Source organism: Gymnodraco acuticeps, unplaced genomic scaffold (genome assembly GCF_902827175.1).
Source record: "Gymnodraco acuticeps unplaced genomic scaffold, fGymAcu1.1, whole genome shotgun sequence".
NCBI classification, from domain to species: Eukaryota; Metazoa; Chordata; class Actinopteri; order Perciformes; family Bathydraconidae; genus Gymnodraco; species Gymnodraco acuticeps.
In genome coordinates this window covers 159,545-181,890 of record NW_022990011.1, presented here as the reverse complement: position 1 = coordinate 181,890, position 22,346 = coordinate 159,545, and the positions used below count along the sequence as shown (strand labels likewise).

Sequence of the window (22,346 nt, the reverse complement as noted above, 5' to 3'; positions counted from 1 at the left end):
GGGGTTTAACAGGTTAAAGGACTAACTGAAATGTCTTTGAGCAAATAGAGTGAATAAAGAAATATGTATACCATCTCCTACACTCCTTCATTTGCGATTTAGCTATTTTCTGCCAACTAAAATTGCACATATTTAATTGTGTCTATTCAAAACTGGACAAACCTTTTCTGCATCTAGGTCTCTTTGAGCCCAAAGACTGCCGCTTCGAGTTGGACCGTGATTTGTCTATGGACCCCTCCCTTGCAGAGATGACGGAAAAAGCAATTAAGATTCTCAGCAAGAACAAAAAGGGATTTTACCTCTTTGTAGAAGATAAGTGTAATTGTTTTCTGTACATATTTCCCAGATAGCAACCAACCAAATAAACATACTTTCAGTGTTTCTGCCCCTCACACCATACATTAACTTAAATTCTGAATAACTTTTACAAGGGAAATACTGCTGATGCTAATTTGTTATTAAATTACTTTCTTTTGAACTTTAAGTGGGAGAATTGACCATGGCCACCATGGAGGGTGGGCCAAAAGAGCTCTCTATGAGACTGTTGAGTTTGACAAGGCGATTGGGCGAGCGGCTGAGCTCACCAGCGAGCTGGATACCCTGTCAGTGGTCACCGCTGACCACTCACATGTCTTTGCCTTTGGAGGAAGTTCTGCCAGAGGAAATTCTGTTTTCGGTAAAATAATTATATTATAATAAAATAATAATAATAATAATAATAAATAACTTATAATTTGATTACAAGAAGAAGCAAAGTTTAATAATAAAAAGTGAATTTCATCTGGTGATCCACATTTGTACAATAGAATCCACATTTCTTCTGTGATTACAGGGGTGTCTCGCTCACTAGCTGAGGACAGAAAACACTACACCACTGCTGTCTATGGAAATGGACCAGGGTACCGCAATGGAACCCGTCCAGATATGAATGAGTCAATTTCATGTAAGTATACATTGATAATATTTCTAGAGAAGACAAAGTAATTTAGTAGCTCCATCTTGTGGTGTAACAGCATTCCTACTCCTACAGAGAACTCCATGTAGGTGTTCAGAGTGACACAAATGCCAAGATGAGGACCATGAACAACCACATGCTAACTAATATGAGAAAGTGCTATTGTTCCAAGCTAATGTTGGTTCTTTTTAAAAGGCAGCAAATCATTCCAGTGTAAAACATGTATCAATTCTATCTATCATGTCAAAGCTTTGTAGCTGTTTGCCATGTGGCTGTTTTTGATATGATTTTTGTTATACGGATGTGGCCCCCAGTCAGAGCTGGTTGATGTGGCCAGGGAAAAGAAAGTTTGGGGCTCTCTGCTGGAACTGCTACCCCCGCGACCCGAACACGGATAAGCGGGAGAAGATGGATGGATGTGGCCAATTTAGCTACTATAATTGTCTTTCGTCCCATTCTTCCTCAGCGGCTGATGATTACCGTCAGCAGGCTCCTGTCCCGCTTGATTCAGAGACCCACGGCATAGAGGATGTTGCCATATTTGCCAAAGGTCCCATGTCACACCTTTTCCATGGGGTCCAGGAGCAGAACTACATTGCCCACGTCCTGGCTTATGCTGCCTGCTTGGAGCCCTACGAGAACTGCGAATTGCCCCCGCCTGACCACGCTGGATCCATCCACCCCAGCCTGCTGCTCCTCCTGATGGGCCTCCTTCTCCACTACTTCTGCTCTCTCTAAGATGGCAGCCTTTGTAGAATGTCCTGACCTTGAAATAACTGTGATGGTTGCATCTTGGTTAAACATAACTTATTCTTTACACTTTGTTAAATGTAAGAGCTGTATAGTTGCAACATTTTGAGATCATTTTTATTTTAAATAATTAATAATTGTTCATGTTCCCAAATGCATCAGTGTTATAACAATGGTTTTAAAACTAAAGTGGGTTTATGGGCTGCAGCATCTTGTAACTGAAACATAATTTTGCTCAGAGCTAACCCTTTGTTTTTGGTGCATTTTAACCTTTTATACATGCATAAATATGTGGTTTATAAGAAAATATAATATTTCTGAAATGGTACATTTAAACCAGGGGTGTCCAAACTACGGCTCGGGGGCCATTTTGAATCGGCCCTCAGCAAATTCAAAAAGTATAATGAAATATGGCCCACAAATGAAACAGGTGCTTTTCTTATATTGTACTTCTTAAATATATATGTAAACATATATTACACAGTAGTATTCATGTTGTTAATAAGCCCACTTTTAAAATAAATTTAGTCAATTCATGTTGAAAACATTTTCTAACAAATCTTAGTTGATAAAAAATGATTATAATCACTGACGCTTTTGTTTTAAGGAATGAGTTGCCAACAAGATAAATGAAACCATATAGAGAGCTGTGATGTAGGCTTTTTTTTCTAAAAGCATATTCATGTATCAAGCCTAATTTGCCTACATGTTGCTAACTTATAACTTACGAGGCAATATACCTCTGTTAGCAGATTTAGACTTATACCTTTTGTCTCTCTGCAGCAGAAAGGTGACTATTCTCAGCAGTTCAAGTTTAGCCATTCATCACAGCGTTATTTATTAGATGCACACAGAGACAGAGAAGGGGCGTGACTCCAACAGCTCTGGGGGGTGCATTGTGCCTTGATGTATATAAATAATATACCATAACCAAATACGTACAGTGGAAATCAGGTTGCCAGTGCAGGTCAGTCCAGTGTGCATGTTCCTCAAGGTCTCAGCAGAGTTACAGGTGAGGTAAATAAAATAAAAGAGAAAAAGGTCAGTAACAACGCACTTTAAAGTAACAAAACTTTGAATAATTATCTCTTTCAATCATTTTCTCTCAGTAATCACTCAACTGTCTTGCCAACTTGGGGCCCCAAGCGACATTGTGAGATGAGGCCCCCCCCCCCAACCGACAGGAGTGAAACTTTTTTTTGGAAACAAAGTAGGCTACTTTGCAAATATAATTCCTGTTTATTATTATTATCAACGGTTACTTTTTTATACAGTGAGGTAAATGTGCATGTATGTCGTTCAGTATGGGTTTACAGGTGAATTTTGCATTTCCTGCCAAATACTAGCCTCAAAAAGATTAAAATATAATTAATGCAAATAAACTACTTCTAGGCTACTAATAATAATCATAATCATAATCAATTCAATAATAAAAATACTATATTGTTTTATTATAATATAGTTGTAATATAGTCAAGACAAAACATGCTTATGACATGCTCAAAAACTGATATTTCTTCAATCTGTATTCAAATGTAGTTCCCTCTGTCAGCAATGTATCAACTACTCACACATTTCTATCAGTATTTCTCTGTGTTGTGGTTGACATGATGATGACTGTTAGGAGTTAAGGGGGGACGAAGCCAGTTCAACATACCCTGGATATGTTTGAGTTATCTTAACTAACCCTAACAAACGAGATCTCGGTAAGCGACCAATCACAAATAGGGACTTGTGTACTGACAGCGCAACATCATACTTCATTAATGAAAAGTAAACTAATATTAGACAAATATGAACTTTAAACATCCATGATGACTTAAACATATAATCCAGGATACAAGCCACATAGTTGCACCTGCAAGGACAGGAGAATACAGAACAACTCTTTAAAAAATAAACTAACGAGTGTTTGAAAGCGTACAACAGTTTTATGATACTGCCCCATCTAAGACACGAGGGGATCTGACTTTATTACATTTGAGTTGAGTGTTTCGTCAACTTAATGTGTTGCTTAAAATAATACGTCTGCATACAGTATATAGACAATGTAACTAAGTGTTGCACAGCCAGATACGGCTCGAGAAGCTGACTCAGATAAGGAAATATTGTGAGATCGATGATCTGATTGATGATGTGATGTCAGTGTGATATGAATGATAAGTGCGACACGTCGGCGTCTTCCCTGCATATGGCAGTTCAAACTGCATTTCCTTTTTCCTGTAATATGACTTGATATATTTACACTCCGCACACTGAGCTCTGATCGGTCAGCAGGCGGTGCTTTCACTGAGTTGATCTCTTTTCTATAGACGCCGGAGGCGGGCAGCGTAAGATGAAAAAAAAGTTATTTAGCCTTCCCAAACCTGAGCCTCACGCGCCGCCTATGGGAGAGGCTGAGCATCACCATGAAATGTGCAAATTGACATAAAAATGAATAAAAGGGGAACAAATGCTCCATGTTTTTTAGGCTGTAAACTTTAACTGTTATGTAAGCCAACTAGACAGACAGTTTATCACTGCACTACTCCCTAGTGACCAGTCGCCACTGAGTGCTTCACATGATAAAATACACAACGGCTGTAGCCTGATTATATGCTTTAGGAGCTGTCGGTGCGTGTGGTAGTGTGTAGGTGTGTGTGTGTGGTACAGTGTGTAGTTGTGTGTGTTGTACAGTGCGTAGATGTAGCGGACAGACAGGTCTCAGTTGGTTTGGTGTCCTCTGCTTACTTTTAATACTTGTAAATACAACTTTTGGCCCGTAATTTATTTCCCTCATTGTAGCGACCAGAGAGAGGGGGGGGGGGGGGGGGGGGGGGTATATATCCAGTCTCTGATAGTGTTACGTTATTATGAGAGTGCTCTGTTTGATTCTGAAATGGTATATATTTATATATATGTGTGTGTCCGCATCTGTAGCCTGTTATTGTCTCATTATACCGCACTGTGAATGAATTAAAAGTAAATATATAAGTCGTCATGAACACATCTGTCCATCAGATGCTGTGCCTCCTGTCATCATTAATGGACGTCTCTTTAAAATGACCGCTCATAGGAGAGGAGTTCTCATTTCTCTAACCGCCTGCTGCTTCCCCTCCTCTCCTCGGCTCCCCTCCTCGACTCCTCCGTTCGCATCTCCTGTGGGCGGGACTAAGTCTCGAGGATAGGAGTCGAGGAGGGGAGTTAGAGAAATGAGAAAGGGCCATAAGAGGCTTCTCAATACTCAAATTTCCCCTCCTCGACTCCCCTCCTCGGCAGTGGCGGCGCCAGAGATTTTCTCTAGGGGGTGCTGTGGGGTAGCTTGACGTTTCATAGAGGGTGCTCAAACATTAGGGGTTCCCATTAATGCACCAGCGCTACAGTTGAATTTTCTACTGCAACACTCCCCACACGCACACACAGTATACCCGCGACTGTTACAATGAAGGCTCGGTAATCAGCTCACGGCATATAGGTGTAAGCAGGAGTAAAGTGCTATTTTTACAAGTGGTGTGTGGACCTCACCTCCTCCAGGAGGGTCCTCACCTTCTCTAGTGGGGTCCGGGGAGATTTTTTTTTAAATATTGAAGTTAAAAGCATCAATCTGGTGCACTTTGAGAGCAAAATGAAGAGATCTATGGATATACTGTATCTCTCAACATACATATGAAACAGAACTGTAAACAGATTTTCTATTTCTTTATAGATATTTTACAAATCACTCCCCTTTTAAAACAAACCGTTTGAGACCCACTGAGATAACTAGACTAAAGTTAACTATCTAAACACTGAGAGTCCTTTAATTCACCTGAGCTGAGGTTATCTGAGACTCTTCGTCTGACAGGAGATAGTTCTCCCTCCACCTTGTTGTTGAAAAAGCTCCTTATATCCGTTAGCTTGGCTAGCTAGCACCAGATGCTAACCACAACGATCTCCGGTAGATACCCACCGGTGCGCGAGCTCTCTCTCTCTCGCTAGCTTGCGCACGCACACAAAATGGCTCGTGCCACACACACACACAGAGCAGAGCTTGAATGAAACACAGAGACCCAGAAGTAAGCTACTTGTACTCACGAGGCCTATTATGTGCAGAATCCCTCTCGCTTTCAGTTGGTTTTGATTGAGTGTCCACATGTGGACGTTTAAGGACTAAAAAACGATCCATTTGTCACTTTGCTGTTAGCAAATAATGTGGGGCTCCAGCTAACAGGAAGTCACTCAAGTGTCACAAAGTAATTTAGCCTATGGGTAGGTCAAAAATCTAATGGGTGCTGGCCATTGGCCTAATCATATCACCTGTGTTGGCTTCATGTTTTTGGTCAAACATTTGTTTGTTTCACATTTGCATTGATGTAATCAATAATTTTTCTGATTTAATTTAATAAAAATAATAATAATAATTTTCGAAAAAAAAAAAAAAAAACATTTCTTGGGGGTGCTTTGGCAATCCTGGGGGGGTGCTTCAGCACCCCCTAGCTCCCCCCTGGCGCCGCCCCTGCTCCTCGGTTCCCCTCCTCGAGACTTAGACCCGCCCACAGGAGATGCGAGCGGAGGACCGAGGAGGGGAACCGAGGAGAGAGGAGGGGAAGCAGCAGACGTTTAAAGAAATGAGAACTCCTCTCCTCTGAGCGGTCATATTAAAGAGACGTCCGTTCATTATTACGTGGCAACAGCTGCATCAGCTGTCGAGTGTTTTGTCATAGTGCTGTATCTCTGTTAGATCAGCTGAACATTGTTCCCCCACATATTTACTTTGAATTCATTGAGAGTGCGGTATAATGAGACAATAACAGGCTACAGATGCGGACACACACACACAAATATATTTATATAAATATATACAATTTAAAGTATGAGAGCACTCTCATAATAACGTAACACAATCAGAGACTGGATATATCCCCCCCTCTCTCTGGTCGCTGAAATGGGGAATTGAAATTACGGGCCAAAAGTTGTATTTACAAGTAGGCCTATTAAAAGTAAGCAGAGGACACCAAACCAATTGAGACCCGTCTGTCCGCCCCATTACGCACTGTACAACACACACCTACACACTGTACCACACACACCTACAGCTCCAAAAGCATAAGCCGTTGTGTATTTTATTATGTGAAGCAATGGTCTTAGAAAAATATCGACTCTTTGTTTGTAGATATCTACTAAATAAAGAGAGTAGGCCTGTTATACTGAGTGATATTATACACACTGCTCTGCTTTCTGCATGGACCGTACAGCTGTTCTCTCTGGAAACATCGCGACGCGATGAAAGCAGTTTCTAAAATAATATCCAGGGGATGCATGCAAAGCTGTCATTGGCTGAGATAAGTCCGGCCGTGCGTCACGCCTCCACCGTTCCCGGAAATGCATCCGTGGAGGAGCCGTGGAGGAACCATCAGTGTATCCTCGGTTATAGCTCCTCCAGAGAGCCTCCTCGACGCTCGATGCTCGGTCCTCGGTGTGCATTTAGAGAAATGAGACGTCCTTCAAAATGGCGCGCTGAAATTCATTTCCGGGTCACTACCGGAGGACCGAGGACCGAGGAGTCGAGGAGGGGAAATTTGAGTATTGAGAAGCCTCACTCTTGTCCACACTCCAGTCCAGTTGGTGGCGGTAATGCACCTACAAGTTGGTTTGCCAACCGCCAATAAACACTAGAGGAGAAGAAGAAGTAACACCAGTGGGCGGGACTTCCACTTGGAGGGAATTTCAATCAAAAATACTCGTGCGGATTCTCGAAAAACAAAGATTACGTCTATAAACAACGGATCTTCATAGATAGAAAACGATACAAGGACGTGTATTTAGTGAAAACAAACTATATTACACATTGAATGGTGGCTTACTGTTCATAACAAATATAGTTTGATGTTTGCAGGAACTGTTGGTCCTCTGTCGCTATTATGTTAGCTAGCTAGCCTCGATTAAAAGTGATCCTGCTGCAGGGACCTCGGCCATGGGCTAACCAATGGATGCAGATACACGATTAAAGATACTTTATAACGGATAACGCTGGTGATGGATCCAAAGAAGAGGAGGCTTGAAAGTCAGCTGTGTAAAGCTGTGAACGATGGAGAACCGAGGTGATGATCAGCCCCTTTTCTCTTTGTTTTGTCCAGACATGCATGTTTTTACGTAACTACCACTACTCATCTGCATGATCTTAAAGTATTCCTTTTCCCGATATAATAGTATGAGTAAGTGAAGTTTGTTTTGATGAATTCAAAAGTTAGTTTTCTATTAATTGCTATGTTGTACTCACTTCCGTTGTAGGTGCTTTACTACTTGGGTACTTAGGTACTTGCTATCAGGTTCAGGTTATTTATTTGTACCCGTAGGTAGATTCTGTTTGCAGACAAAAAGACAAGGGTTCCATCCTGACACTAAAAACAAACACAAACAACAGACACATCTCTAATAAAAGGACTAGTAAAAGTACAAGTATACCCTGCTCAACCAAATCTCAAAATATTTTAAAAACATTTTAAGAAGGAAAACACTAGTACAAACATGGACATTCACAATTCACAATTAAATAAATAAATAAAAATATGCTTGAAAACCACCAATCCACACAGTTTTAAATAAAGCGTGATTTCCAGTTGTTTGATTATTGTTTTGAATATATTTATCAGCATAATGGTATCTTTCAGTTACCACTGTTTCCCGGTCTATGTTTGATATTTGATATTTTCATTGTTTGCCATTTTTTGACACTGTAACGTTTCACTGATAAAAAGGTATATGGAGAAAAGTATATGTTTTACAGAAAAAGCCAGATAATGGAACATAAAACGTAGGCTACATGGTTTGGCTTCATGTCCACCTAGACTACAGAGACGTACTTGTCATTTTTTTATACATAAACATGGGGACCTTAAATACAGGGTGTATGATTTTGAGGTTTAAAAAACACCCTATAAGGATATTCCTAGAATAACTATTGTCATTGGGGCAGATAACATACCCCCTTAATAGTATTCACTCTGTTTAGTTTGTCTATCTTCATCATGGAAGCTATTGCTATGATATATTATACATTTTGCTTTCTTTCCCACCTTTATTCAGACTGCAACATGTTGCAGGACATCGTTTTTCAATACACTAAAACTATCCTATAACACATTGAAACATATATTTCTTCCTTGGCAGATCTGTGCTGCTGTTTCTCACACAAGGTGCATCCCCTGACCTGGTGGGCAGTAAAGGGGTGTCTGCAGTACACCTGGCTGCTGGAAAAGAGACCGAGAAGAACACACGCTGCTTGAAAATGTTGCTGCAATATGGAGCAGACCCCAATACCAGGTATCGTTAAAAACTGAATAGAAAATAAACCCTGTTAGATATTTTTGCTGCTTGAATCCCAACTCATTTCATAATTGTTTTCGAAGTTAGGCATACTATGCATATATGAGGCATTTTATCGGTTTTACAAATACAGCAAGTGTTTATAAAGCATGTATGGATTTTTGAGCAATCTTCCATGACTTTTTATTATCCCCAATATCTTCTTCTGTTTATAAATATGTTAAAATACAGACTTGGTGTTGAACATTGTTGAGCATAATGATAATGTAATGTTTTGTAAAGATTTCTTTTTTTGTCTGTATTTCTTCCAGGTCACCAGATGGCTTGACTCCTCTTCACATTGCTGCACTGTGGGGATGTTCTCAAAATCTGAAGCTGCTTTTGATCAATGGAGGGAACCCAAATATTAAAGATAATGTAAGATTTGTTTTTTAAATGTTATAAATTATTTTCCTTAAGTTCTGCCACACTTGAGCTGTAATAAGATATCTACCTTTGTGTTTTTAATTGTAACTTTGTTTTCTCTTTGACATACATATTAAGGAAGGGAATACACCAGGGCAGCTTGCAGAGCAGGAGGAGAATGACAAATGTGCCCAGCTCCTTCAGGAGTACCAGTCCAGCTCCGTCGACACAGAGGACGACGACTTGCCTCAATTCCAATACTGTAAGAAAGTCTCTTTGAAGCCATTGTTTTGTTGGTAGTTATAAAGGATTCCCCCCCAAGATTTGGCTGAGTCGTTTTATTTTTTTAGGACTCTTGTTAATATGTCGCTTTCTTCCTCCTCAGCTGTGTATTCAGACCAAACAGACGTGTCCAGCTATCCTGAATCAGACTACAGCTTCAGTTCCCAGTCTTCTATGATAAGTGAATTTGGTGAAGCCCCATTGAGCAGCACAAGGCGCTCATCATTTTTCAACCTGTCTAACTTTAATGGAAGGCCAAATTGCATTGGAATATCACATAATAGACTTTCTGATGTGGACAATAAGAGTCTTCCCAGTCATGACAGGAACTCTGCCTCCTCACATTGGGCTTCTGAAGGTCCCTCCTTATTATCAAGCACTCGCATGTCTACAGTGGGAACTGCAGCTGCAATGCCGACTCTTAGGGAGGATGATTTATTGACTGAATATGCTGTGTTCAAATCAGAAGCAGATGAACAAGCTCCTAAAACTGATGGCAGAATCTCGCCCTCCAGAATAGACACTCTCCCAGCATTTCCCTCCAGGCGAGCGAGCCGAAAGAGTGTGAGCTTCAGAGATGTAGATGAATATTTCCCTGTTTTTAGTCCTGAATCTCCCAAACAGCATCCTTGCGTTGAAGGCAACCAGTGCACCAGCAATGTACCATTTGACATGTCTGAGTACTCTGACTTTCTGGATACAGAACGCATGGCCACGGTTCTACACATGCAGGGCATTGATGTCACGTCGCCGGATCACGTTTATATTTTTAGCAGGGAGAGCAGTGAGAGCCCAGAGGAGGAAATGGAGAAAACAGTGATCTGTCACTGTGCTGTGGAAGAGAGTGATGATGAACAGAAGGGTGAATGTGCTGAAGAGATACAGGTGAATATACCAGTACAACCAGCCCATTCAAATGTTGGCAGCAGTAGCAGTGGGACTGGTAGTAGTAATTATAGTAGCTGTGATAGCGACCATTACACCAGTGCTCTCGATGCTTCTTTACACCCCAGACGCCTTCGACTCCACGATAAAGAGGGGGTTTCTCCCGGGGGTGAATCTGCCAGAAACATTTCTACAGACATTGATTCTAAATGTACAAGGCCCGGTTGTCATCTTCCACTTGTTCAAACAGAACCTCCGATGGATTCAAAATCTGAAACTAAAGAGCATGTACCGGGAGTACTTGACAAACTGACCCTGTCTGAATTCACATACCCAAACAATGATGTCTTTGAGGCTAGTAGCGGTCCTGTTGTGGCCACTTCATGTGAAAGTGTTGACCAGCCTGTGAAGGAAACCCAATTGGATGATGCGGCTCAGGCATCACTGGAAAACGTCAACCTCCCGCTAACACAGAGCCCTTTTGTAACAGGCAGGACTCGCTCGAGGTTGAGTCGCTGCTCAATGAAAACAAGCCAGACCCCCGACAGCCTCCTCTTCTCATCTTCTCTATTTGAAGAGACCCTCCCCACACCAGTACGAACACGCCGCCAAACGCCCAGATCTCATAGCAGTGAGGACTTCTACAGATCACCACACGCTCCTCTCAATACACCATCTTATTCAGGGAAATGCACAGGAGGAGACCCTTGGCTTTCTGATTGCCGGGAACCACAATCTAGCACCCTCAGAGAAGATTCTAGCAGTAGCCAAGCTGACACTTTCATCCTCCCCAGGAGCGTCGCTGATTCAGCTTCTGAATCGCAGACACTGTCTGACACGGTCATGCTGGAGGAAAACCGGGACTCTTCGATGGATGCTTATGAAAGAAACCTTGCAGAGGTTGTATTGGCCATGCGGACACATGGTCTCGCTGAAGACAGTGACTTTCTGACTGATGATCTAACAAGTACGGATGAGGCAACAACAAAGAGAAATGTAAATAATGCTCCTGGGGAGGACAGAGTAGACAGCGTAAAAGACGAAGATGCGTCAGTGACTGAGGACTACAGCTCTCAGTCGGAGTCTGCTTCATCTTCATCCAGCTCCATCTACTTTTCCCCAAGGAGGTCCAGGGAAGATTCTGATCTTCCTCGCACTCCAGGCACCGGATGCACCCCGAGGTACAGCATGAGCCGGCTGTCGAGCTGCCGCAGGCCACAGCACCTGGCTAACCTGTCTTACACTCCTGGAGGTCGCCCGCTCATTCAGGATCTGGAGGAACCGGTGGAGTACCTTTACACCGATTCAGAGCAGGGCCACGAGCTGATCGAGACCCACGTCCCGCCGACAGCAAATTCCTCACTCAGCTCCAGCATGAGTACAAGCAGCAGCGAGGAGACCATCCTCTATGACTGGCGCAGAGAGAAGGAGAACCAGAAGCCGCTGATGGAGCTGCAGGAAAAACACGACGAGAGGGTGTTGCCGGACACCAAAGGGTTGACTGATAAGGAGCTGAGATTGAGGCTGGTGGAGATGGGAGAGAGCCCGGGGCCTATCAGCTGCCACACCAGGCCGACATACATGCGCAGGCTGCGCCACCTGATGCAGGAGTCAACCTCCCAATCACCACATCCGCAGAAGCAGTTAGACCAACCACAAACAGGTAATGTTTGTGTTCTTTATTTAAAGTACTTGATTACTACTTACCTAACTAAAGCTATCACTACATAATAATAGTTTTCCAGATTTGTGGTTTGGATTGTGAGCAGTTTTTTGGTGAGATATGGAAAGTGTTGAAGAAGATGGAATGTAAAACATTTATTATAATATAATATTCAGTGTTTTCTTATCAAAATAGATAATTATCCTCTGAAGTAGGGAAATAAGTGTGGCATTCAGATTCCGTATAACCACTCCTAATGAAGCATGAAAATGAAATTAGTTATTTGAAATGAATATCACCACCACTGTTCGGGAAGCAGGCATCACTTTGTGGGTGGATTGAGAAGCACGAATGAGGCATATTATTAAATGTATTATTATTGAGCGTATCAACACTGTCACTGGCACCATGACTCATTTTTATGGTTTTCTCTCCTTTTAACACTTTAGATGTAGGTTATAGCCCAGAAATGCGCTGGGCCCTGCGGACCTTCGAGCTGCCTGATTGCCAGGCTGACGAGCAGGCTCTGTGCCAGCAGTTTGATCAGCCGGATCAGAACAGAAAGTGGAGGGAGGGCATCATCAAGTCCAGCTTCAACTACCTTCTGCTCGACCCCAGGTCTGCTCTCTCTTGATTTGGGTTTTTCTTTGCTTCCATCTGGGAAATGTTGCTAGGCTCTCTCAGGAAAGATGATTTGCTCTGCCTAAAATGTGCCTTATGTGTGTCAAGATAATTCCATTATTTATTTTGCATGAAAAATGATTTCAACAACCCATTGCTTGTAATTAGAACATAAGCCTATGTTGTGTATTAACAGCAGCCATTTATCATTCAGGGAACATCTTAAGAAGTTCATAGACTGATATGATGTCAACAAACTAGTTACTTTTTCTGAGATTGCTTTTTTTTTTAAATAATTTGTTGGCAAAACATTTTTTATGTCCATAACAGTGTCTTAAGGAGAGTATGGTCAACTCATACTTATATCTGTGTTTTTATTTATTAGGCGTCGTTATCATATCACTACCCAGGAAAGTTATTTTGTCCCCTGATAAGAACTTATGTACACAAACAAGATGTAAAAATGAACAGTATTAATTGTATCTTTCTCAAATGGAAAGGTTTAATTCCTTGTATGATGGTATGTTTGGAACCAACTTTTTTTCTCTTAATTACTACATCTCTGTACGACAGACCTCTCCCCCTGAAATATAACTCAATCGGTCTTGCTTCTTCTTCTGTGCCAGAGTGACGAAGAACCTCCCATTCCGCAGTCGCACCATGACTCCACAGGAGTGTTTCCAGACATTCGTCCATGCTATATTTTATGTGGGCAAAGGAAAGCGCTCCCGCCCCTACAGCCACCTGTACGAGGCTTTAGAGTACTTCAAAGGAGACAAAACATCCAAGGTAAGGCAGCACACTAACTTTAACTTCATTAAAATAAATCAGATATAAACTGTCTTTCTTTTCTGTGGGACAGAAACTTTGCACCAAAGTGCAGCACATCCTTCAGGTGTGGAAGGCAGAGCAGGGCGTCGTCTCTCTGCATTGTTTCCAGAACGTTATTCCAGTGGAGGCCTTCACGAGAGAGGCCTGCATGGTGGAGGCTATCGGTGAGTACAAGGAGGGCTGAGACTCATCAGCAAGTATCTCTGTTCAGTGGCAGAACCCAGCTCTGTTTTGTATTGGTGTGAAATCATTTATTGTTCAAGTATAATTAAATAGTTATACGTAGAAAAACTAAAGGCTGCAGCTCTAGAACTTATAACTGTTGTTTTATTGTTTAAATCCATGTGACTGCTTACCCATTTTCAGTGTCATTGATGTGTTTTGTGTCGATTTATATTTTGCCCCTTACCCAAGAAAAGTCTTAAATTTAAGGATGATCAAAATTGTTGAAAAATAAAGTAACATGTAATCTTATAACATTTATAACTTTATTTCAAAGGTTAAATGAAGCACGTTTTGCACTGTTTTGGCTGTCTTCTTAATTTGTCAGTATTCTTTATAATTTAAACATTTGAAATGGCCTTTACATTTTATGTAGTTAAGTTAATAATTTATCGTATTTGATATGCTGCAGGTTTACATTTCTTAACTGGACTGAATAAGCGGTGTCTCTTAATCCTCCCAGAGAGGACATCCATAAATAAACACAGATGAAACAACAAATTTAGAGAACATTGATCTTTCAATAGTCCTCGCTGTCAATAACCTGCTGAATTCTCCAATTGTCCCAGGGTTGAAGATGCTCACCAATCAGAAACGAGGGGATTTTTATGGCGTGGTGTCCAACTGGCAGGTGAAGAAGAAACGTGAGCTAGGCGTTCACCTGCTTTACCGGGCCATGCAGATCTTCCTGGCCGAGGGTGAGAGGCAGCTCAGACCGGCAGACATCAGGCAGAAGTGACCCCCACTGGAGGGGATGTGAACAGCAGCTGAACGCTAACAGACAAAAGGGGTAATGCCACTAGTTCAGGGTACAAAGCAATCCTTTGAACAATACTGCACTCAACACCCTTGAGCTGTTTAATCATTTAATTATCTTTCTGCTTTAAACACACTCCATCCATCAGCAATATTGTTTGTCAAACATGTGACATGCTTTGCTCATATTAACATCATTTACATTTCATCTTTTTGCATTTTAAAGTGTTTCAACTTAAGGTTCAACTTAAAAAATATGTCCATGAAATGATACCCAATTCAATGTTTGATACATTCCCTAACTTCACTTTTAATCTGCCCACCTGTGATACAAAAAATAAAAATAATATTTCATTAAAAAACGTAAGGGTTCCATAATATTTATGGGTGAATGAATATAATGTCTTCAAAATATTTACAAAAGAACCCTGGTTTGCTTTAAAAACTGTATCATGGTACATTTAGCGGAAGCATGATTTTATGGATTATTAAAAAATGGAAGTGTTCCATTTTTAAAAACACAATGTCCTAAAATGTGATATAATGTGTTTACATGGTTGGGTTCCCATTGTATTTGTTGTGCTGTCTTTTTTTTATAAATTGTTAAAAAATGCATTGCTGGCATTTTGATATGATTTGTGTTCATAATTGTAAGTGTGTATACAATGCACACATTGTATACTTACAATGTATAGGTCATTACACTGTTTATTGATTATTAGTGAACTTTCTGATTTTACAGCTGTGTCTCTGTGTCACATAATTTTGTTAATTAATACAAAAAATGTTTCTTGAAAATGTGTTAGACAATTTCCTCTCATGGTCTACATCTGTATGTCCAGGCAGCTTTAAAACCATTATCTCCTCAGGTTAATACACGAGTAAATATCTGGAAGGTGAATATATATATATATTTTTTTACACCAAAACACTACTAACTATTAATAACAATTTTGTATTTTAGAACTCTAATTTTCAAGCCCAAATACCCAGGTTGAAGAACTCATCAGATCACCAAGGGGAGTGAAACCCCTGACATGTGGCATTTACATTTATTTATGAAATGAATGTAGTGAAACTAATAACTATGATAATTAAGCTATAAAACCATGAATAGCACAATGATTAGGACGGTATCCAGTTTTCTTCTTTGTAAAAAAATAAAGCGCCTTCATTGTTTGATATGTTTTCTTCCTTTGCTTCATGCCTTCAACTGTCACTAATGCATTTTGTAGCCCTAATGTAGTGGTTCTCAAACTTTTTTTTCCTGTCCTTTGGAGAAAAGAAAAAAAGTCGGGCCCCCCCAACTGGCGGCGCCAGAGATTTCTTTTGGGGGTGCTGTGGGGTAGCTTGACGTTTCATAGAGGGTGCTCACACATTTAGGGTTTCTCATTAATGTACCGGTCGCTACAGTTACATTTCAATAAATCAGCTCACGGCATATAGGTGTAAGCAGGGGTAAAGTGCTATTTTTATAGGTGGTGTGTGGACCTAACATAGGGGGGTCCGGGGGCAAGCTCCCCCGGGAAGATATTTTTTTCAATCTTGAAGTTAAAAGCATCAATCTGGTGCACTTTGAGAGCAAAATGAAGAGATCTAGATACCTCTCTCAACACCCATATGAAACAGAACTGGAAACAGATTTTCTATTTCTTTATAGATATTTTGCAAATCACTCCCCTTTAAACTTTATTCTTGTTTTACTGTGATATAGTATTTCATAGCTGTTTTTCATTTATTCTCTTATTTTTAAAAAAACTTTAGTTCACTGAGTCTCTCAGTCTGACAGGAGAGGACTGTCCTCCACTTGTTGTTGAAAAAACTCCTTATATCCGTTGGCGTAGCTCGCTAGCACCAGAAGCTAACAACAACGATCTCCGGTACCGGTGCGCTCTCTCTCTCTCGCTCGCGCACACAAAATGGCTCGTTCCACACACACACAGAGCCGAGCTTTAATGAAACACAGACGTAATAGTACTCTACTGCATCACATTATTTTCGAATCAATACTTTTTCAAATTATGATTTATTTTATTTTTAAAATCTTTTTTGTTTTGTTTTTTTATAACCATTTTTACTCCTGGTCTCTCGCGCCCCCTGGCATGCCTCTGCGCCCCCCACTTTGAGAACCACTGCCCTAATGTGTGTGTATATAGTAAAAAGAAAAACAAATAACTTAAACCTGAACCGGATGTCCTTTTCTTAGGTGTCCCTCTCGTGGACAGATTAAATATTATTATTTTTCTTTAGTCCAATCTCTTTTCTAATGAAGTAAGATTCATTCAAACTTGTTTGGTTTTTATCATGCAAACAGTTATTTCATGTTGACGTATATTTTGAATTTAAGTGAATGTAGTCTAAATTATAGAATGAGATATTCAAACATATAAATGTTCACAATTATCTGTATTTATGTAAATTACTGATAAACAAACTTTTTGTATTTAGCAAACAAGAGCTTCACTTGCCTGGATCCTACTATAAACACAAATTAGCCGTCATTGTGCCAGACAGCCTTTTCGTTGTAAGAATGAGTCAACCTTTTTTAAATGACGCATGTCCTCATTTAGGAACAAAGTTCTTCAATTACTGTTATCATGACTATATTACTAGCATCACTGTGGTTCACACAGTAAATGCCCTGGTCAAATGTCAGACCTGTGGCCTGATGAGACAATGAGTGTCTTGACTCTAAACTATATGCACTCAAATAATTGCTGTACCATGCACATATTTCATAATTAGGACTTTTGAGATAATGGTCTTAAAATTGTAGAATACATATGTTCTGTAATAGGCAGCAATCAAACAGCAGTATACATATTTAACACAGTGTTACAGCACACCCCCAGAACTTTGTTGAAGGTTATTTTTGAAAGCTTAGAATTACTGATGGTGACCCATGGTGCATAAATGACAAATACCACATCAATGGGTATTTTCCATGTTGCACCAATACTGTTCCTTATCTCTGCTTGTCATGCAGTGGTAATTATATAGTCTCAAATTGTATTTTGCAAAATGTGTTCTCACCTAGGCAAGCTGGATAAGCAGCCGTCTTTAACTATTTCATATTTATTTTATTTACATTACATTGGCTTAATATAAATGAAGCGCCATTAAACCTGCCAATGATTAAATAATTATCAATCTTAACATTACATAGCATACTAGTTTACATTAAGGTCTAAATAATTGAGGCAATGAAGAGGCAAGTGTCATTTGTTTGCATTTGTGTCTGCATTGCAGTCATGAACGTTTTGTGGGGTTAGTTGACATTGCAACTTATTTTTGTTTATTAATATTTGGTAACTACTGATATAATATTATGTGGGTTGTTTGTACCATTATACAACCAAAATATATTTCTATAAAATAACTACACAATCTTTATAGAGAAAAATGTACAAGACCACATACACAGTATTTCAATACTTTACTGTATATTCATATATTGCATTTATACTATGCATGTCAAGAATACGTGTTGATAACAAAACCTCACCAATAGTCAGTAACACTGATTATTATATATACATTTTTTAATATGCATTAGATCAGTGTTGTGTTCATCTAAAACCAAACCAAAGAAAAAAAGGAACAAAGAAAGACTCACTTCATCATTTAGAGCAGAACTGGTCACTTTATTTGATCAAATACAACACATGTAATAGCATGCAGTATACAAAAACACAGTTGAGTTTTACCCCTTAAGAGTTCTTAAAGATTAGCTTGGTAGGAAAACATAAATGAAATGCAATTGTCATTGGCATTTTATATACAGATGAGAGTAATATCACATGTCTACCATTTGAATGTCATTTTAGTATCTGTTTAACCAAACTGACTTTATTGTTTAAAAAACAATGACATCTTATCTCAAGATGTTTGGTTAATAAAAGTATGACTTTTAATGGCTAAATCTGGATAATTATCAAATGGAAATTCATCTATTCAAATTCTACATATTATTTCTGTTCTTTTTCTATGTAATATTTAAAACAGCTAAATAATGTATCATACCCTAGATGCAATACAAGCCATGTTCTCTCAGTGCATATTTCTCTAAAGGTCATATCCTCCAACTACCTCGTCGTGCATCTTTTCTCTTGGACCCCTACGCCTTTAGCAAGCGAGATGGAGATACAATCTGAACTGCCTGTCAATCCACCGTGCCTGTGTGGGCCTGTTGTCAGTGGGAGGCGAAGGGGGGAGACAGGCAGAGAGAAAACAAATGCCATCATCAGCATATCGTGACGCTATTCCGTTTGACGTTCAGATGAGATCTGGGACACAGTTGCATTCATCGTTCAGCGAGCTTTTCTACATAGTTAAACCCACCGACAGCAATGAATGTTAATTGTGACCTTTGCTGTGGTTTGGAAGCTGAGTGTTGACGCTGGATGCCGTTCTCTTCATTGGATTTTTCGTTTCTGCTTGTGTCTTACCTTTTTGCCTTCTTTTTAGGGACACTGAGTGACAAAAGGCTGGCCACAGGGTACAATCAACGGTCGATGGTTTTCAATTTCGTTGAAACTCACCGACAGCGTTGAATGTTCACTGGGGCGAGCATAGACCTGATGGTGACCAGGGATGACAGGCTGCTTAGAGATGCAGAGGAAGCAGGACTTCTGTGTGGGTGGAGAGCCATCTTACTTCCCCCCCCCCCCCTCACTAAATCACTTTTTTATTCTCTGAGCCGGAAAGGACACTAAAAAAAAGTCGTACTTTGATGATGCCATCTATTCCATTCGGCAAAGGAATACAGACATCGAATCAATATTCTTCTTGGGCTTAACATTAGGAGTTTGCCTTGTAGAGACCTGCTGATAAATATATTGATATGCATGCTTAAAAAAAAAAGAAATGCAGCTTTTTGTACTCTTTGCACCTGATGTTGGCCATTCACATATAAGAGACATGATTCATATACAAACAGAAACATGCTGTTATGTATGTGTGTGTGTATAAAATGCAATTTATGAGAATTATTTAAATAACTGTGGTCCCCTGTGCAAAAAAGCAGTACCTACTTTGGATAGGATCGAGTGCTGCATGCACTATTAATATCCATAACACATGGTCATTATGTCACAGTGTCAGTGTGCAGGAACACATTTCCCTTTATAGCAGTTAGAAGAGGGAAGTCATCTCGAAACTCCTGAGTCATAGTGGGTTTTTACACGCAGCACCTGGGTGGAGGCTGCAGCCAAATGCTTTGTTAAAGCACAGCAGCGTGGCCCCTTATAGACACCAACAAGTCTTTGTGCAAGGTGGAGGATGAGGAAGACTTTTGAGTATGAAACTGTTGACTCACCCAGATCAACAGCATATGGTGTTTTGCTATGATGTGGCACTGTGGCTGAAGTCTAGGGTGTTTTTCTTTTTCTCTTCATGTACTAATACCAGTAAGGAAACTGTCCGCTATCTTGTATGAAGGTTTATTACACATTGCTGAATCATTGTTCATCACCATGAGCATGAGAAACCCGCAGACTTTGTAAGAAGCAGATCAATCAAATGCCACAGAGCTGCTGTTGCAATTAGATACGACTTGACAATAAAACTGTGGCAGTGAGTCAAGATGTGGTGGATGATAAATAAGGTACTGGAACTCTTTTACAGCAGGATAAAGAGTGACCAAGATGAAGTGGTGAATATCTCTGGTTCTGCTAAACACTATTTTCACACAGGAAAACAGAAAGTTAAAAATAACACTGACTCTGAAAGCCTTTACTATTTAGAAAAACACTGAGTATAAACATGTGAAGATTTTTTCACAACTGAAAGCAACGATTGTGTTGTTTCCGTTTTATTCTTTGGATCAAAAGAGCTGCTTTTACTTTGTCAGTTTCTGTTTTACTCAGCCCTCTGAAAAACGTACACGTCACCCAAGCTCGGGCCAAAAAGCACAGTCCTTGCTGCGAGGGACACTGCTAATTCGGCATCTCTCCACTGTCCCGAACAGTGATTTGAGTGACAGTGTTGGAATTGACAGAAGTGGATGAGAAGTAATGTTGCTTTATAAGGTCTTCTCTGGCCGCAGGACGAGGGTGACAGCATACAAAAAGAAAAGATCCTGGACACGCAACCAGAGAGAGAGAAGGGCCCTGAGCTGACAATGTGGCCCTAATCTGAATGACAAGGTCTGCACATTAGCCCTCAAACCAGCCTGTCCTGGGTGTGGGTGGTAGATGATGAGGCAGCTAAGGGGGGAGAGGAAGACGAAGATAGAGAGTGAGAAGAATGAGAAGAGACAGGGGTGGGGGAGGAGGGAGAGGGCAGGCAAGGGTGTCCTTCCTTCAAACATGCTGGCCTTAATGGCACAGACAGCTCTGACATTTAAGCACTGAATCATTTTTAGATAAGTGGATGTGGTAGTTTGTGTGGGGAGAGCTGTGACTTGTAAAGATTTTAGGAGGCGCTTTTATGGCTAAATATAAAGAGCTTTGAATAAGACAAGACAAACGCTAAGGAATAATGGTGTTCAAAGAACATGGACAATCGGCCTAATGGCTAAAACAACTTCAATTCACGGTTTGATAGAACAGAGGAGAAGCAAGTTGGTGACATAAAGAGGTATTCAATTGCTGTACCAGTTGGAAAAATATGTGCAGAACCCGTAACTGATAGTACTAAATGATTTAGTCTTGAGCACTAACATAACTGGCAGTTGGTATGGTGAAGCTTCGCAGTAGGAAGCCAAAACGCCAATGGGCATCACTCAAGGTGGAATTGGTGTGAATGTGACACAGATAAAAGCCAATATGCTGAGCAAATTGTGGATAAAGGAAAGCTGTGAAAAAAAGAGGAATGTCAAACCTGCTCCAAGGTGCGCTAACAAAAGAAGACTAGCAGAACAAGTTTGTGTAACGGATACTGTCAAAGTGTCACAATTAGTACCGGGACACTGTCAAAACACCTCAGTAAATTCAGAATGACAGATCATTCTGGAAGTGATTGAATTACTCCTAAATAACAAAAGAACCATCGCTGCTCGACATTAAAGAAGCGTGAGAATGTGCTGTTCTTTATTAATGTCAAAGGATATCCTTTCATCATCTGTGGAGAAGGGAGAATATTGGGCTAAAAATGTGCTACCTTTTGCCAACGTAAGAGCATATATTCTTGCTCTATTCATCCATCTCACTTTGTAAGAGATCTGGGTAAAAAACTAAAACTCAAAATGTCCAAAGCCTGTTTTGTAAATGTAGGCTGTGCTGAATTAGATGCCTCTTATTGCATTGGTACATTTGTCTTCACGGCTTTTAATACAGTATTTGGTCTTTTTTTTTTTCCATGTATCTGAAAAGGTTCTTAAAAATAAAAATCTTTCTGGGAGATTTTCATCAGACTCAAAATATTTGGTTTGTAAGAAAAACACTTAAGTGGAATCCTCAGTTCATGTGTGTCTCCCCTTCATTCTGTATGTCCCTCTCCCTTTCTCTCCCTCTCAGGAGGGGGAGGAGGACATTCCTGGTGAAGGTGCTGTGAGTTGATGCTCTCTGTCTGCAGGTAGAGACCGGCTTCCTCCTGTCTGCCTGTCTACAGATATCATACGTGATCTGTTTAGCTGCCTGACTTAATGCTCACCTGCTCATGTGCCTCCGGCTCAGTGTGTGTGTGTTTATGTGAGTTGACTTTTTCGGTCTCCTCACAGCTGGAAAGGCGTCTACCCCCGTATCTTCTGCC

General features: G+C 40.4%; 2 protein-coding genes across 2 annotated transcripts in view; both read left to right on the top strand.

Moving 5' to 3' along the window:
- The window catches only part of LOC117544277 (intestinal-type alkaline phosphatase-like), a 28,095-nt gene extending 26,171 nt beyond the window's left edge, over window positions 1-1,924 (top strand). Inside the window, exons 8-11 of the mRNA XM_034213195.1 lie at window positions 178-316; window positions 486-676; window positions 833-943; window positions 1,422-1,924. Of these exons, the coding sequence (XP_034069086.1) occupies window positions 178-316; window positions 486-676; window positions 833-943; window positions 1,422-1,693 (713 nt within the window). The 3' untranslated portion in view covers window positions 1,694-1,924. The remainder of the gene's footprint in view (window positions 1-177; window positions 317-485; window positions 677-832; window positions 944-1,421) is intronic.
- A 5,401-nt stretch (window positions 1,925-7,325) lies between these two features.
- ankle1 (ankyrin repeat and LEM domain containing 1) lies at window positions 7,326-15,834 on the top strand. Its single transcript, XM_034213207.1, has 9 exons — window positions 7,326-7,764; window positions 8,834-8,986; window positions 9,301-9,406; window positions 9,533-9,656; window positions 9,780-12,224; window positions 12,674-12,842; window positions 13,472-13,634; window positions 13,708-13,840; window positions 14,468-15,834. Exons 1-9 carry the CDS (start codon window positions 7,700-7,702, stop codon window positions 14,635-14,637), a joined length of 3,528 nt encoding a protein of 1,175 aa, XP_034069098.1. The 5' UTR covers window positions 7,326-7,699; the 3' UTR covers window positions 14,638-15,834.
- The last annotated feature ends 6,512 nt before the right edge of the window (window positions 15,835-22,346 follow it).

Coding starts and splice junctions, on each gene's coding strand:
- ankle1 (XM_034213207.1), top strand. CDS start 7,700: ATGGATCCAAAGAAGAGGAGGCTTGAAAGTCAGCTGTGTAAAGCTGTG. Junction 7,765..8,833: donor GTGAACGATGGAGAACCGAG/GTGATGATCAGC, acceptor CTTCCTTGGCAG/ATCTGTGCTGCTGTTTCTCA. Junction 9,407..9,532: donor ACCCAAATATTAAAGATAAT/GTAAGATTTGTT, acceptor ATACATATTAAG/GAAGGGAATACACCAGGGCA.